We start from the raw sequence: 17,440 nt of genomic DNA on the forward strand, positions 1-17,440 counted from the left end.
ACGCGTAAAACCTGAACAGTTGCCAGAAGCCTTATCAAAAGTCCCGTAACTTGTTCTCACGCCATTCGCCCAGACGCAAAGGGGAAGAAAGGAGGCAGGACCTGTCCCCAGAGTCTGCAGCTCGGGCTTTTGTTTGCTGGGAGGAGGGGGAAATAATCCAACAATAATCATGCCAGCGAATGGGAGAAGCGAAGTGTGCAGCGCCCCTGCCTCCCTCTCCCCCTGGGGTGCGCTCAGGGAACTCTGGCCAGACTGGACTCGCGCCAGCTCCCAGACAGGCACGCACTGGGCTGCTGTCCGCGCGGAGTCCCGGGAGACTGGGCATGTGGAGGAGGAAGGAGGGTGGGTGTGAGCTACAGGGCAGGTGACACCGAATGAGGCTCCCCGGGGCTGGTGCGCTTGACAGCTTCCTTCTCGCCTGCTCGCCCCAGACACACGACCGTCAGATAAAGGAGACAGTGACGCTATAAATACCCAGCGCGAGAGCGCACGCCCCAGAGCCCTGCCAGCCGTGGCGAGGGACGGACAGACACGGGCGCCGCACTCCGCCTTTAGCAGGCAGCGACCATGCACGTGAATGGCAAGGTGGCGCTGGTGACTGGCGCAGCGCAGGGCATTGGCAGAGCCTTTGTCCAGGCGCTGCTAGAGGAGGGCGCGAAGGTAAGCGTGAGAGTCCCTGGCGGGGAGACCCCGGCCGTCCCTCAGCCACTGGTGCATCTTGGCGGGCGGCTTCCAGCCTGCCTGCTAGGAAACCACGAGCCCTTCTCTGCCTCCCCTAGTAGGTACCTGCTGCTCTCCCTCTCCTGGCTGCGGGTCCCTTCCCACAGCAAGTTTTCCTTCTCGCGAAGCGTGCAGCCGGGAGCACCAAGGCCCTTAGGTACGTCTGCTCCCCGGCTGCTAAAGGGCTGCGTGGGCTTGCGGGGGGGGGGGGAGGGAGGATTCCGTCTGTGTCCCCCCCCCCCAATACCTCGGAATGTGCCTTACCTCACCACGCTGCCTTCATGGCACAGGTGGCTCTCGTGGATCGGAACCTTGAAGCCGGTGAGGCGAGCAAAGCTGCCCTGGATGAGCAGTTTGAAGCTCAGAGGACTCTCTTCATTCAGTGCGATGTTACACATGAGGAGCAACTGCAAGGTAAGGAGGGAGTCGGTCAATGTTATACACCATCTTACCATGCAGCAACCTGGAAAAAATAGGACTACTGCACCTATAACTGCAATTCAAGCTTCTGGAGGGCAGGCTGTTTCTGATCACTTACAAGCATACTCAAGTGGGATCTGTTTCTCCCTCAGCAAATGTGTGCGCCTTTGGGTTTTAGGACTTGGCACAGAGGAAAGAAAGAATAAAGATGTCACTGAACATTTAGTGATACTTTTGTATGAGAGCCTGTGCATTACTGAACATAGTTGTAGGTATAGGGTCATTTTATGAGTAATGTATTAAAATCTTTAAAGTACAGTGTGTAATAAAGGATAGTATTTAAAGTGTTTAATACAGCTTCATGGCAGACTCAGAAATGTGCTCTCTCAACGTGAAAGTCATAGTTTCTGTCCTGAGTGATCCACAATAGCTACTTTGCAATACAATGGAACTAGTCTGAATTTAGGTTGCTGTTGCTCAGATCAGAACCTAGCCTTAAATGCTGAGGATGAAAAGTTGCTCTTTAAGGTAAGAAATGACACAATACAGCTTTTTACATTTTGACTTAAACCATTGCAAATAAAGAGCAAAGAACTCCTGTGATTTGTGAATGTTCTCAGGAATAAACCTCTCTACTGAGCTATGTATAATATTTACTTTTTATTCAGCATTACACAACAGACATCTTGCAAACACTTCATAATCATCACAACATCTCTTGAATGTTTGCATAGATTCACTGAGGCAGTGAGTTAGGTTAAAAAAAAACGTGGTCACTTATGTTGATGCTTTTTCCATGGAAAAAGATGTCAGATTTTATATAAACATAGTCCTGGCTGGGATGATTTAGTTGGAGTTGGTTCTGCTTTTAGCAGGGAGTTGGACTTGATTCTATAAAACATGATTCTATAAAAGAAAAAAAGTAAAATGAGCACAGACAGTATTCAAAACTGTTCTTGTCTTCAAAGAGGCTGTTGTTAATGTCACTTGATCAGTACTTTATTGTTTCATTGCTGTGAAATATGCACATATTGCTGAGTCAGACACCTGCATACTTTTTTAATATATATTTTTGTCTTTGAGTATTTTGCAACCCTGAAAAAAAGGCACCATTAAAGTGTTGTAAGCCTTTTATTCAGAAAATATCACCACCTTTAGGGACCCACAAAGCCACTTTTAGAATTCCCTACCTACATGTGTTGTGCTGAGAACAGAGGTTCTGAGGATATGGGCTCTTAAATTTATTTCTGATTCACATATTAAAACTCTGTGGATGTAATTTTTCAACAAGAGAGGCAATGAATCAGTAACTTCATATAGGAGGTATACATCAATTATTCATAAAAAGGCACAGTTCATCAAGGAATATGGTGAATTATTGAGAGTTTAAAGAATTACAATATTAATTACATTCTTGAGCAAGGATACACTCAAAGGATACATTCTTAAAATATTTGAGTTTTTCAGGCCATGTAAAGTTTTCTTTAAAATAAGATGCATAGACGAGATTAGATTCTGAAATCCTTGAGTCCACCAAACTAATGCAAGATTAAGACATGATGACTTGATTTTAGAAGATGCTGAGTGAAAAGGTGGTTGCACTATCTTAGTTCCATTAACCATCTTAAATAGAATAGTAATAGAAATGTAGCCGTGTTAGTCTGATGTAGCTGAAACAAAAAACAGGATTATGTTTTTTGTTTAATCTTAAATAGAGTTACTGTTAATAGTTACTGAATTGCTAGACAAGTGTTCTATTTGTTAAACATTAAAGTACATGTTTAACAACTGTTTAAAATGGTAATTTAACACACTTTGGTAGGGTAACAAATATCATGCTTTGCATTCCATGTGTAACATTTAAAATATATGGCTAGCTAAGAAACTTTCTCTCTGTATTTTACTGTAGGTGCTTTTAAAAAAACAGTTGAACATTTTGGAAGGCTGGATGTTGTGGTTAATAACGCTGGAGTGAATAATGAAAAGGACTGGGAAAACACTATACAAATTAATTTGGTAAGCATTATCTGTTTTAAAATATCCATACTGTAATATCTAAAGTTGATATTTTAAGGGAGTTAGGCACTCACCTCTAATTTAATTTCCCTTAGGCCACTTTGAATATCCTAGCCTATAGTACTTGATTACTTAAGGTAAATTTTAGGGGAAACTTGTATTCTGTGGATTTGAGAGAGTGTTTTTGAGTTGTTGGCTTTTGTTTATATACAACATGTATGGCCTCCTGGAGAACATCTAAAGAAACAAGTTTATCATTTGAAAAGAGTGTTTCAAACAATTTTTATTTAAACCACGTGTAAATGCACTGATGCTCTACAGTTAAGTTTCTTTCCACGTATCATCATGTTACTTCAAATTAAAAATCCTATATTGCCTGCAACACACTCTTGCATGTACATACACAGCCTCAATCTCTCCTACATTCCAGTTTCATGAGTGCCCTTCACGGTCAGTGTATGGTTCAGCCCTACATGTACGTGCTTTAGAGTCACTATAGTTAATTAGATTAGTACATAAGCAAGTACTGTACTAGAACTGTAAAACTCTTCTCAAATACTGATCTAGCTTAACAGTCAACAATAAAATAAATCAAGCATGTTATGGCAACTCATTAATTGTTGTATATCTGGACATTATTAATGTTAATTATAGCAAAATATCTATTGGTTATATAGTGTTATAGGCTTTTCAAATCCTTTACTTTTCTCTACTTTTTCTAGGTTGTACATGCAGAGAAATAGTTTTCCCTTAGACCAATACCATATCTTAAATCTAGTTTTTTGCTATTTGTACATAAACATTTCCCACTGATAGTCCATATATGGATGAAAAGCAGAGTGCTGGAACTGGTGATCAGTCATTCAACTCTGAAAAGATAATAAATTAAAATATTATTGGCCATAACAATGTCCTATAGTATTACACTATTTTAGGGTATATTAATGACGTGTAAGGCCTGGTCCAGCAGACCATATAGTACCTGTAGCATTCTGAATCTTGGCTGCTGTCTCTGGCAGACAAGCCTATCCACAGCAGCGGTTGTCTTGAAGGAGAAAGAAAGAAATATATACAAATAAGCTCTAGAATATAAGTAAGTTTCCCAAGGAATGGAAAGTTCATAAGCTCTCTGCCTCTCATATTTCACAATTAACTTCTCACATTCTTCATTCCAGTGGAATCTTTGCAGCTTGTAAATCTGGCTACAAATATAGAAACAGGGATGTATAAATAAAAACATCCTTGGCAGATGAGGATCTTTGATCCTTGAAAAGCCATTATTTCTGGATGACAGTAACCACAACAAAAGTTACATTGGTTTACATCATCAACAAACCATTAATATCATGGATTGTCTGTTTTTTGGCTCTCTGTATTAGATTTGTGAAAAAAATGTGTTATGGAGAGTGAATTTGTTACCTAAAGTCCTCCTAATGCTAATCTGCCTAGGCTTACTACTACCGGTATCTCTGGTCTGGCAACATGCATGGTCTGGCACAGATGATGCAGGACCAGAATGTCTTGGTGAAGGGCCATGGCAAAGATCTTTTTGAGCCACACAGGGCAGTGGGCTGCCCATAATGAGTTGATGGTGGGGCCGCCCAGAGGGGTTGGGAGACCTGATGCATGGCTGCCCAGTGGGGCTGGGAGCTGTGGTAGCTTGGTGGGGTGGGGAACCATGGTGAACGGCTGCCCAGCAGGTCTCAGAGCCCCAGTGTGGCATGTGCCTTGCGGGTCCCAAAGCCCCAGTGTGGGGCTGTCCAGCACATCCAGGAGCCACAGCAGCAATGGCTGCCAGTGGGGTTGGCAGAAGGTGGAAAGCTGGCCGGGAGGTCAGTGGCTGGGTTAGGGGGACCAGTGGCAGGGATCCAGAAATGATCTCCCCATGTCTGGCAAAATCCCTCATCTGGGACCAGTCAGGTCCCAACGGTGCCAGACCAGGGAAGTCCAACCTGTATTTCAAACTCTGAAGATTCCAAGTTAACAGAGATGTATAACAATAGGAATAGTGAGCATAAAAATTAGAGAATGAATCACTTACAAACAAGATCAACCTAAAATATTGCCCCATATTTAAAAGTGGAATGTACACGATAGCATGAAGTATCAGGGATAGCCATGTTAGTCTGAATCAGAATAAACAACAAGAAGTCCTGTGGCACCTTATAGACTAACAGATTTATTGGAGCATAAGCTTCATGGGCAAAGACCCACGTGCATCTGACGAAGTGGGCCTTTGCCCACAAAAGAGTATGCTCCAATAAATCTGTTAGTCTATAAGGTGCTACGGGACTTCTCGCTGTTTATACAATAGCATTAAGGCACACCTACCTTAGTCTCAGTCTTCACTGGAGTTCATTTCTATAAAAATTGATTAAGACTCAGCAACTGTTATTGAGGCTTATCTGGCATACACATAAATAAGTTGCCCTCTGTTGATATTAAAAGATTTGATTGGCCTAGGGCTACATATTTCATTTTCTAAAGGTATAATCATATGCTCTAAGTTCTTGTATTTTGTAATCAACAAATGGGCCTGTAGCACCTTAAGGTACGTCTAGACTACAGGCTTTTGTCGACAGAAGTTTTGTTGACATATACTGTAGACAAAGCTTCTGTCAACAAAGAGTGTCTAGACTACATCCAGTTTTGTTGACAAAGCAAGCCGCTTTGTTGACATGACAGTATAGACACAAAGGAAAGTGTAGATGCAATAACGCCTTCTGTCGACAGAACTCTGTCGACAAAAGGTGTTATTCCTCGTAGAATGAGGTTTACCGCTGTCGACAAAACTGCTGAGTTCTGTCAACGTTATGTCAACAAAACTCAGCAACAGTGTAGTTGCAGGTATAGTTTTGTCGACAAAAGTCCACTTTTGTCAACAAAACCCAGTAGTCTAGACTCACCCTTGGAGACTAACAAAAATGTGGATAATATCATGAGCTTTCGTGGCCACAACCCACTTCTTCAGATGAATGGAGCAAGGGGTCCAGAAGTACCCCTTTTTGTTAGTCTCTAGGATGGTACAGGACCATTCATTGTTTAAGTTTTTTCAGTTACAAACATGGCTACCCCTCTGAGACTTTTAAACCTGCTCAGGGAGTTAGGTGTTCATGCCCAGGCTGGAAGAAAGTGTCTACTCTCTGACCAGGATCCATAGCTGGGAACTCTCTTCTGGAGTCAGGCTCTTAAGACATTTCTTGGAAAAGTGGCAGTGATACAGGCTGAACTTCACTCAAAACAGGTGTGCAAAAAGAGAGCAAGAAGGTGCCTCCTCCTCATAACCACTCTCCCAGGATGTGGGAGACCCTGTTTCAATTCCCTCTTTGCTTAAGGCAGGCATGTCCAAAGTCCGGCCCGCGGGTCAATTGCGGCCCGTGTTCCAGTTTAATACGGCCCCCCAGGTAATTTGGCAATATCTATCTTTTATGGCCCCCAACGAATCCATATGTATTGAGATGAAAACATTGTAAAATCTCAGTTAATGTCAGTTGGTCTAAATCAGTTATAAATATATTTGGACACAACATGTATACTTGGTGTTATGTTCCTGTTCATATTTTTTGAACTTAAAAGTTGACAGACAACCTTTATTACCAATAATATGTAATGTACTTTACAATGTTCCTGACATATATTTCAGCTTCCTGGATTTTTTTTTTCATCTGGCCTTCAGATATGAAAGGCAGAGTGATTTAACACCTGTTTAGATTTGTCATCCATGTGACGAAATGAATAGTATGCCGTTTGCAATAAACTTTGCATAAAATAGTTAATTTGCATTTAATTTTAATGGTTCAAAGAATGTCAGGCAAAATGGTCGGCCCTCACGCATGTTCACTTCATCAAATCTGGCCCTCTTTGAAAAAAGTTTGGACACCCCTGGCTTAAGGGGAAAGGATTTGAACAGGTGAGTGCCCTAAGTGCCAAATTAAAAAGTCATTCTCATGCTCTCTGGCTCAATGTATAAATCATTCAAAATGCAAGTGGAACATCTAAAACAGGATAGACACATCAGAACATTCTGTAGCCCATCAGCACTCGCCTGAGAGATAAAACTCCTAATCAGATCTCTTCTCCTAAATCAGGCAAGAAGGGGAAGTGAACCTCTTAAGTGCCTAACCTTTCTGAGTTCCCTAAATTAGGTCTAAAGGAGGTTGCCTCCTTTCTACACTCTCTCCTATTTTATGTAGCATGAGCCATGTTCTAAGCACACTGTATCAGGCTCCATACACAATATAATGAGGCAACACCTATCTATTTTGGGCCCATATATAGGAATTTTGTGAGGGTGCTTTTTTTTGTAAATATGGACTACAAAGGTGTGAATGCACCCACCCCTCTTTCCCCATTATCCCTCAAGAAATCAGCCCCAGCCTTCCTCCAGCTGGCCAGAGGAGCATGTTCACTGGATGTTTTTGTACCCTTTGCACATGTGCGTGCGCAAGCACACACACACACACACACGGGCCTGTATTTTCACCTAGTTTGAGGAACACATTGGGGATTAAGCACAAAATAGGAGCCCAGCCACCTACCTGAGCCAGCAGTGCACACGTGTACCCAGAGGCAGAAACATAGGGACCTCTACAATAGAAATTAGCTGCCTACCAAGCAGCAGTACCTAAATTCCTGTACTCAGATACCCCTGAAATCCATGTAGGTATCTAAATATGGGGTTTAGGTGCTAAGTCCCTTTGTGGATTTGGGTGGTAATGACTTTTTTACTTTATGTGCAATATTGATAGTATTAATTAAGTCTCTATCCTGAAGGAGCTTTCAAGCCCTTCAGGATAGATGCCACTGAATTGCAATGTGTTCCTGGCAAAAGCATCAGAGCAAGTAGACTTCTAATTGGCATGGACTGTACTTTGGAAGTCATAGAAAACTCATTCAATAGGTGTAGAATCAGTTGTGATTTAAAAACAAATGAAAAAAACAAATTATCATGAAAAACAGACTGACAGCACATCTGCAGTTTAAACTACATTCTTGTTCTCCTTGATTTCCACAAGTCTATCCAGACTAGTGTTTGCACCAGACTGGTCTGTCTCAGGACAAGTTCAACTGAGATCCCAGGACAGGTTTTCCAGTTTAAATGTTATTTGATAAACTTAGTATCTTTCCCTTGTCATTGTAACCAAATATCATTTTTAGTATGATGAATTAAATACATTACTCCATCCACCCCCCTTTCAAGCTTTTATGAATCATGATAAGAGGCTAACCTCCAGGATATTTTACATCGTGAACTGATGACAGCATGTCTCTCACAGGAAGAAATGAGTGACACCATCAGGTTGATGCAGAGTCAGTATAGGCAGACATAAATGGTCTGAATTTAAAAGGCAGGCTTTAATTATGCCATCAAACAATTGATTGTGCCTTTATTTACATGCCTGCAGTTAACTCAGATTATAAATTATTGCAGTTGACCTAATCTGAAGACACAAAAACAGGTAGTCAAGGCAATTAACTATTATTTGTGCTCACAATTAATTATGCACATAAAATGGGCTGCATTTAATCATGGGCTTAACAACTTGCTAGTAAGTTTAGAGGCTTGATTTAAGGTCCATTTAGAAATTTAGTTCAATAAATGCAGACATTGGTTACAGATCAGCCATAAGTCTTCAAGATACTCTATCATAAGGCAAAATAAGTAAGATGCAATTGTGGAGTTGTGGGCAAACCTGCTGATGTAAAGACATTTGGTGATGTAACTGATCAAATTACATCTTTGTTATCACTGTATACTAAAGCAGATATATTTTATATGTTTTCCCCCAAGAGGAGTCTATCAACATATGCAATAGGCAGATGCATCAGAACCACAGAACAAATTGATATGTTATAGAAGGAAGGACAGGTTGTACCCTTATTACTAATATGGTTAAACTTGCTAGGATTACTCACAATTAAAGTAGTCTGAGATCTTTCCATGTCATCATCTGAAGAAATACTTGCCATACTTAATAAGGAAGCTGTATTTGTAGTGATTTTTTCCCAATGAATAAGAGAAGTACAAAGTTCTGTTACTGCTCTGAAAAATGGATAAAGACAAAATACTAGTATTTTCAGGTTAATTGTTTCCACCCTAACTAAAGCTTTCTTCAAGAAATTGCCACCTGGATCTGAGACATCGCTTTCATGTACATTACTGGGCACAATTTGTCAGAATATAACATGATCTCCATGACAAGCTCTTTGCAGTTTAATCACAAAATTCACTAGTTTAGAGGTAAGCACAGACAAAAAGCCTTGAAGGCAAAACAGATATGTGCAGAATATGAAGATGGTGTTTCAAGCTAGTTCTTAGCATGTGAATAACCAAATGATTTGTCATTCACCTTCATATACAACAGGTTTACTACGAGCAATGATTTGGATACAAGTTTTCTTCCCTCTGACAGACTTCTATAATAGATTAGGGATGTTTAATATCAATTAATTGAATAGTTGAGTAACCTCATGAATTCTTAATAGTTACTCTACTATTCTATAGTTCCCGACAGCAGGGCCAGCAGCCAGTGAAATCCGTTCCCAGCTCCCTGCCACTCTGCACTGCTGCCTCTCTGTCAAAAACTGGCTCCCCTCATGGACTGGCTGCTTGATGCCCTATGTTGCTGTCTCTGATATAGGGATGGCAGCCGCCCCTGTCCGGAGGTTAGGGGGGGACGGGTGGAGTCTGAGCTCCAGGACCCAGCATGAACCAGAACTGAGCTGAGTTGCCAGCCTGCCTACTTTTTAATACACTTTAATTGCAGAGCCACAGCAGGGGTAGGTCCCGGACACAGCACAATCCAGGACTGAGACAGGCTTCTGGCCAGCCTGCTAAAAAATGTACTGGCTGGGGGGAATGGGTGTAGTCCATAGCATTAACCTATAAGGTTTTGCTTATCGGTTAGTCGGTTAAACTATGCTACTACATCCCTATAATAGCTGGAAAATTAAATGTATAGTTTACAGTTTGATTGCTCCTACATTATGCCTAGATCTAACTAATGCTATCACTCTCAAAAGTACAGGTTGAACTTCCCAAATCTGGAACACTCTGGTCCGGCAACATCCATGGTCCAGGAGGAAGGACCACAGATCTTGCTGGACAAGAAAGCCCTGGAGGCAAGGAGCATGAGTCATCTGGGAGTCCCACATGTGCTGGAGAGCCCAGCTGGGTTGGCAGGGGTGGGAAGTTCAGCCCTGAGGAGCCCGAGGCTGGGGAGCCCCTGTGGCAACTGAAAGGAATCCTCAGTCCCAGCCAGGAACTCAGGCAGCTGCTGATGGTGGCAGGTACGAGGAATCCTCAGCTGGGAACCCCAGTGGAAGCAGGGTCAGTGATAGCCAAGGGGATCCCCAGCTCTGGTCTGGAACCCCAGTGGCAATGGAGCCAGTGAGAAGCCCTGGCCTGGCCAGGAACCCCAGCAGAGAGGGGCCAGCAGCAACAGGGGAAATCCCAGCCCAAGGAGGCTGACCCTGGGAACCCCGGCATGGGATCAGCTGCAAGGAGGGAAGCTCAGGCTTCAGGGACGCCCACAGCTCAGAGAGGAGCCTTGACTTCCTCTGATCCAGCAAACTCCATGGTTCAGGACCACTCAGGTCCCAAGGGTGCTGGACCAGAGAGGTCTAAATTAATTTAGACTTCTCTGTATTAATTCATCCACAACCATATTTTAAAATGGATAAGAATTATTTAAAATTGTAAGCAGGATACATTACCAACAATTATTTGGAATAGTGTTTTATTTTCTTTGTTTGACATAATTAAGCAGCCCACATTTTATTTAACAAAAATCATATTTAACAAAAATCATATTTTTTAGTAAAAACACAAAACAATAAGGAGCAAATAGAAACACTACAACTACCATATTGAATAAGACAATTGGCTGGCATATCTAGTACTGAAGTGGTAGCTAGCATCTATTGCTTAACATGAAGTGGAATAAAACTCTTTAAAACACTGAGGCAATTGTGGAGTGCCATATATACAATGAACAGAGATGAGTAGGATTGTTGATTACTGATTTGATCAAACTCTAGAGCTTGGAATCCTGGGTTATCTTTTCAGTTTTGATAGTGACTTGCTATGTGATCTTGGGCATGTCAGTTTTACCTAATTGCTTTCTGTAAGCTGTTTCTAAAGTAGTGGTGCTCAAACTGCAGTCTGTGGACCACTAGTGGTCCACAGCTACCTTCCAGGTGGTCCACAGCTTGAGATCAGCCCCCCTTCCACCCACCTTCCTTCTCCCCACAGCAAAGAGCCGGCACTGGCGCTTCAGCCTCGTGCTTCCCTATCCCCTTGCAAGGTTGGAGTGCCAGTGCTGGCTTCCCTCCCTTCTGGATCTGGCTGATGGGGAAGAAGTGGAGCCACAGCAGCTCTGCATGCTGCCACTCCTCACCTTCTTCCCCACACACTGCCTGGAGGTTTTCCCCACTGCTCCCACTGACTGGGGGAGTTGAAGCCAATGGGAACAGCAAGAGGCCATTCCTGGAACATGTTGCCTAGGAGCAGTGTGGAGTGCACTAGCAGCCCTGTCCTGCACACTGAGCCCCTCATTTTTGTCCCCACCCCAGAGCTCAGCAAGGGATCTACAAAATACACTAACCCCAAAATCCCACAAGAGTAAATCTGGCCCATGGGCCTTAGCCCTGAAACTCAGTGCTTTCTGGTCTCTCTCCCTTGCCCCATGGTGCTGGAATGCCAGAGGAGTGAGGTGTTTCAGTTGGGGACCACATAAGGGGTCCAGTCTCCCTAGCGGCAGCACTAGGAAAATGGCTTAGGCATAATTATGTAATTAATGGTGAGTTTCTATTAGCAACTGGTTGTCCATGGAAAGGTTTTTATTGAGCCAGGTGGGCCACAGGTCAAAAAGTTTGAAAGCCACTGTTCTAGAGCACCCATTACCATAGTTTCTAGGCACCAAGACATAAACTCCCTCTGCTTCAAAGTTTATCTTCACCTTTGAAAGTAAAGGCAAGAAACTTGATTTAGACACAGAAAGAGTGGCACCCAGTGAAAAAAGATTCCTCTGGGGTGAATTACACAGCTTATCTCTACTCAATGCAAGTGTTTCCCAGTTCTACAAAGACTCTCTTTTACTTTAACTGAAAAAGAACATTAACAGTAACTAAAGGTTAAATCATTTTCCTCTGAAGTCAACAAAAATTACAACACTGATTTCAATTACTGTTGGAGTCTAGACTGCAACCTCTTCTTTTGAAAAAGTGAGCCGCATTTTCGAAAGAGAGCACCCAGGCAGTCTGGATGCTCTCTTTCGAAAAAACCCTGTTTGCATTCAAGAACTCCTTTTTTCGAAAGAGCACTTTCGAAAAAAGGCATTCTTCCTCGTGAAATGAGGAGTACCGCCATCGAAAGAAAAGCCGCGTTCTTCCGATTTAATTAAGACGCAGGTGAAGTTTTTTCGAAAAAAGACTACTTTTTTCGAAAAAACCCTGCAGTCTAGACACAGCCTTGGATAGAGCATTTGTCATCTGTATAGAAAAAATGCTTTGTTTTAAGAGTACAGGTTGAACCTTTCTAGTCCAGGACCCTTGGGACTTGATTGGTGTGGAGCCAGAGAATTTGCCAGACTACAGGAAGTCAATATGGTCTAGTAGCATTACCAATACTTCCACTTGCTTACTGGGGTCTTAGAAGATATTTAGGATAAATTACAGTTAAATAACAACACCGAATTTGGAAAATCAGGACTGCTAACTCTAAATAATCTTTATGGGGCCATGGGAAACTTGGCCACGCCCATGATAAGTGGACATCCGACGAACTAAAATCATGCTGGTCTATGGATGTTGCTGAACTAAAATGTGCCGGTCTAGAGACATTCAATCTGTACTGAGATAGGAAAGTCTAATAATGATTGAATATTCTCAACATACATGATATGTGAGTAGAGAATGACAAATTTAGTCTCCCACTTTTTCTTGAGTTAGAGAACACCCATAAATGTCATAAAATGTGATTACCGGTGTTAATCATTATTTTCCTACCACAGTGACTAATAAATTTGAGGTTGTTTATTGCTTAAAATTATGGGTAGTGGACGCTTAATATTTTATTTACCATGCATGCTGAACATTAATTTGCTTTTCTAGCTTGTGAGAACAACTATTAGTAGCAGTATTATACAATACTACTTTATAATGAGCAGACAAGAATATAAACAAATAAGATTGAGATTGCTATAATAAATTGTTCAGGTGAAATGTTTACCATTAAACAGAAACACTTAAAATTAACCTTTCTAGTTCAGCACCCTTAGGACCTGATTGGTGTCAAACCAGAGAAGTTGCCTGACTACACGAGGTCAATGTTGCCTAGCAGCACCTTTGATTATTAAAGTTTTAGAATATATGGTTAACTTTTCTAAACATTTCTAAACTGAATTAAGAAAGAAAAAGTTTGTATTTGGATGCAGAAGGGGTAAATAGAGAGGGAAGTAACTTAATGTCTTACTCTACAAAACATTTGGAAACAAATTTAGTCTGACTACTTTAATAGAAATATATTTAGGCATTCTCATATTTCTTTGGGGTTTATTACTTATATTTCAATGGCAGCATTAGAAAGCTTAAATATTTCAATCTCCTAACAGCAGTTAATAGAAAAAGGCAAAATTAAAATACATATATAGAATTGGTCCAAGCATGCAAGAACCACTAGGGTTGCCAGATTGTTTCACAAAAAATACCGAACATGGCAGGGAAAAAATTGGTTGAACAAAAAACAAACAAACAAAAAAGTCATGGTGCCTTTAAATCCCCATGCTCCCCCCACCAACTGCAGCAGGGGAAGAATGTCCCAACCAGCCAAAACCGGACACTTGGCAACCCTAAGAACTGCCCAGGACCCAGCTTTCAAACCAATGTGAAAATAAAAACTGCAGTGGGTTCATTTCAGCTACAATCTCTCTCCCGTCTTTTGAGTTTGAGCTCCTCATTGTGCAGTCACCAGTCTGTTGTAATGACACCAACCCACATTTTCAGGTGCTGACCTCCTCTTCTAGCACCCCTTCCCAGGATGTGGACTCCAGGGCCCATAAGCCCTGAAACCAGTGCTGAACCCAACCAAGCCTCTCCAGTCACTTATGCATACTCCCCCAGATTCCACTCCAATGGGTGAATTGAGTATAGTTTAACTCTTTGCGGACCATTGACCAGGTAAACTAATGAACACACACTTTATACAGTGGTTTCTAAGCAGCATTAAGTTTTACTTTCAAAGCATACGAGAATTACAACTCCTTAGGAAAAACAACAAAAGCCTATATAATCTCTCCCAGACCGATCCTGTCCTTAAACATGGTTTCCAGCCTTTTGTCATGTGATTCTCTGACCTGCTTCAAAGCTCCACCTTCCCTTGAAGATTGGAATAACCAAATCCTTTATCTAATCAATTGTTCTGAAAACTACCATGGACAATTCATGTGAGTTCCTTCAAGAAGGCATGCAATAAGTTACCTTATTCTGTCTTTGGCATCTCCAGGCAATCACATCTACGCATTTAAAATGCAAGGTACAATCTTCAAAATGGTGATTACAATGTCCAAGGAAAACCACAAAATAGCCTGTGCTTGAAATTTTTTTTTTTTTTTTGAATGATGCTCTCTGAAAAAAATTAAATGCCATAGGCAAAGATTTAGATCCTTTCTGGAATCAAGACAAAAACCTGCTATAGTTTATCAGACAGAAATCACCCTAGCCATTCAGAAGCTCACTAGTACCCTCCAATACTAAATCAATACTTCAGATAGGATCAGGCCTGTGAAGAGAACACAACTTTTATTAGTGATCATGATTGCCACTACTGAAATTAATTGTGGCAAGACCAGACCGTATGAATAAAAATAAATCTTTAAAATAAGCATATCTTTGACACATATGCCATTGTGGATTGTGGCAGAAAACAAGAAAAAAGCATGCAAATTTATATATATAAGTTATTTCTGCCTGACAACAGAATGCCATCACATCATCAGTGACAGGCTCTGTCAGCAAAGCGAAAGCAGCCAGAAAGGTGGGGTAGGCGAGTATAGCAAGCCGAGGGTGCAGCTTCCTGGTATCTCTATAATTGCATATTAAATGTATGATCTTACTGGCTTACGTACTCTCGGTGCCTTATAACAGTGACCAATGTTAAAGTAAATACTGCAATGAGACACAAATTGTTTATAGTGTAATGAGAAACTGTTTAAACCCAGCTAGTTAGACTGTAGTATTGAAACCCAAAACCCCTCTCCAGGAAATAGCAACATCCTGTTCTCTACTCCCTCCCCCCGATTACTTCTGTGGTGCAAATCCAGCAGTATTTAGTTTCAAGCCTCATAGGTACCTCATATTACTCATTCACGTTATGTATAACTCATGAAGGAGGATGACAATCAAGCAACAAAAGAAAATATGAAAGTCAATAAACCAAGGTTTAACCACCAGTTCTCCCATAACTTAGTTTACAAACTTGCCCAATCAACTGTCTTATTTAATGTAGGGTAGATTGTTTTTTATACTCATGTTAAAAGTGTCAGTAGAGGTAGGGAGACAAAGGGGCCTATACATTTTCCCAAACACGCCAATTGCCTTTTCATCTGTTTAACAATGGAATGTAGAAAGTAATTTCTCAACTTGAAATACTAGCTTTTCTAGGAAAGGTGTGGTATTTTACTGCTTCAAGGAGCTAGAGGAGCAAAACTGAATCCTTGGATCATTAGAAATGCATTATGTATTGAAAATAACAGTAAACTTGTGTCAAATATAATTGCTGGTGATTAATGAGGATTGAAGTAGCGAGTAAAAATGGACCCACAGTTTTGCGCTAGTGTTTATAGATCACGCTAGGATGTTTATAATGCTATAGAAATAGCATTAGAATTTGAAGTAAAGGAGAAAAATATGTCAACATATCTAAGTGTCTGACAATGCTAAGTAGGTATGTTGCTAGAGCAGAAGAAATATGTTAGCCTTTGCTTAGATATATCATGTCAGCATATTTTACGTCTAGAGTGATATAGCCAAAACTATAAAACTACGGTGTCGGCAAGAAATAACATGAGAAAGCTAAGCATTTGTAAATTTTGTTTTTGAGCTTCTCATCATTTTCATATAATTTTCCAGTCAGCACATTAGCTATGAATACAGTACCATATATCAGCTGCCTTGTCTCAGGGTGTGTCTAAACTACACCCCTCTACCGACATAGTGATGTACATGAGGCACATCGCTATTGCAAATGAAGCGGGAACTTAAATATCCCGTGCTTCATTGGAATAGAAATGGCACTTTGACGGCAAAAAGCAGCAGTCTAGATGGAAATCGGTTGACAAGGAAAGTCTTTTCCGACCGATTCCTTATGCCTCATTGCACCCTCAATGTGCAATTATTTACTCTGCAAAACAATGGCATGCTGTCAGGGATTTACCTTTGTCTCCATTAGATTTTGGCTTGCATGAACTACTGTCATCCAATTCTATAACTGGGATTGCAGAAGTAAGCTAATATTACATTAAAACAAGATTTTAGTTCGTGATTTCTAGACAGTAAATATAATTTCTCTTGGCAGCAGTTGCAGTGCAATTGCTGTTATTGGCAATATACTCAGAGCTGTGATAATGTAATTATGGGTGTCATTATTTATTTTATAAACGTGTATATTTAAATATCAGCAGTATGGAGATGATGGATTTTGCTCGCAAGCCGTGACATTAGTTTTAGAATTGCTACAGGTAGTGGGTTTTGGAACCTAGGGGATAAGTACTGAGGTTTCAGCTTTGTTAATTTTCAGTTTACTTGCACTTAATAACTGGTCAGTTTCTAATTTGAACAGTTTGCTGTTCTTTGTTCTTGAATTTTTTATGGAGAACATCCAAATTGCTGAATTCATTTGTAAATGAATTATTTATCACAAGTCACTTCTTCAAGGGCAACATACTTTATCTTTTGATATAATTTCTGTTGCACGTAGTCGATTAGCAGGTATACATAAAAAAACTGCAAAATGGTTTTGTGACTTTTTATTTTCAAACACAAAAAAATACAGATTAATACATTAATTTAAGAATGATCAGTGATTAAGCGTAAGAGCCCACATTTCTCTCTCAAAATATGTAGTAAGAATTACCAAACCAGAGGGCACTTTGTCCCTCACATGCTCCCATTAATCCTACATCAGTGTATTAAAGGTCATATTACAGAAAAATATTTATACTTGGCTGGCTTGAAGGTAACTCTAGAGATGACATTTTTCCTTATAATCCAAAAGAGAACTAGGTTG

The 17,440-nt window shown here is 40.9% G+C and overlaps 1 protein-coding gene across 2 annotated transcripts in view; it reads left to right on the forward strand.

Moving 5' to 3' along the window:
- Positions 1 to 241: 241 nt before the first annotated feature.
- The window catches only part of HPGD (15-hydroxyprostaglandin dehydrogenase), a 43,979-nt gene continuing 26,780 nt past the window's right edge, over positions 242 to 17,440 (forward strand). The window contains exons 1-3 of one of the 2 annotated variants that reach the window (XM_075930221.2): positions 242 to 660; positions 1,011 to 1,134; positions 3,050 to 3,156. In XM_075930221.2, coding sequence (XP_075786336.1) covers positions 568 to 660; positions 1,011 to 1,134; positions 3,050 to 3,156 — 324 coding nt within the window. In that variant the 5' untranslated portion in view covers positions 242 to 567. The remainder of the gene's footprint in view (positions 661 to 1,010; positions 1,135 to 3,049; positions 3,157 to 17,440) is intronic. The other variant, XM_006126992.5, reaches the window with a different exon arrangement.

Source organism: Pelodiscus sinensis, chromosome 4 (genome assembly GCF_052426305.1).
Source record: "Pelodiscus sinensis isolate ZL-2025 chromosome 4, ASM5242630v1, whole genome shotgun sequence".
NCBI lineage: Eukaryota > Metazoa > Chordata > Testudines > Trionychidae > Pelodiscus > Pelodiscus sinensis.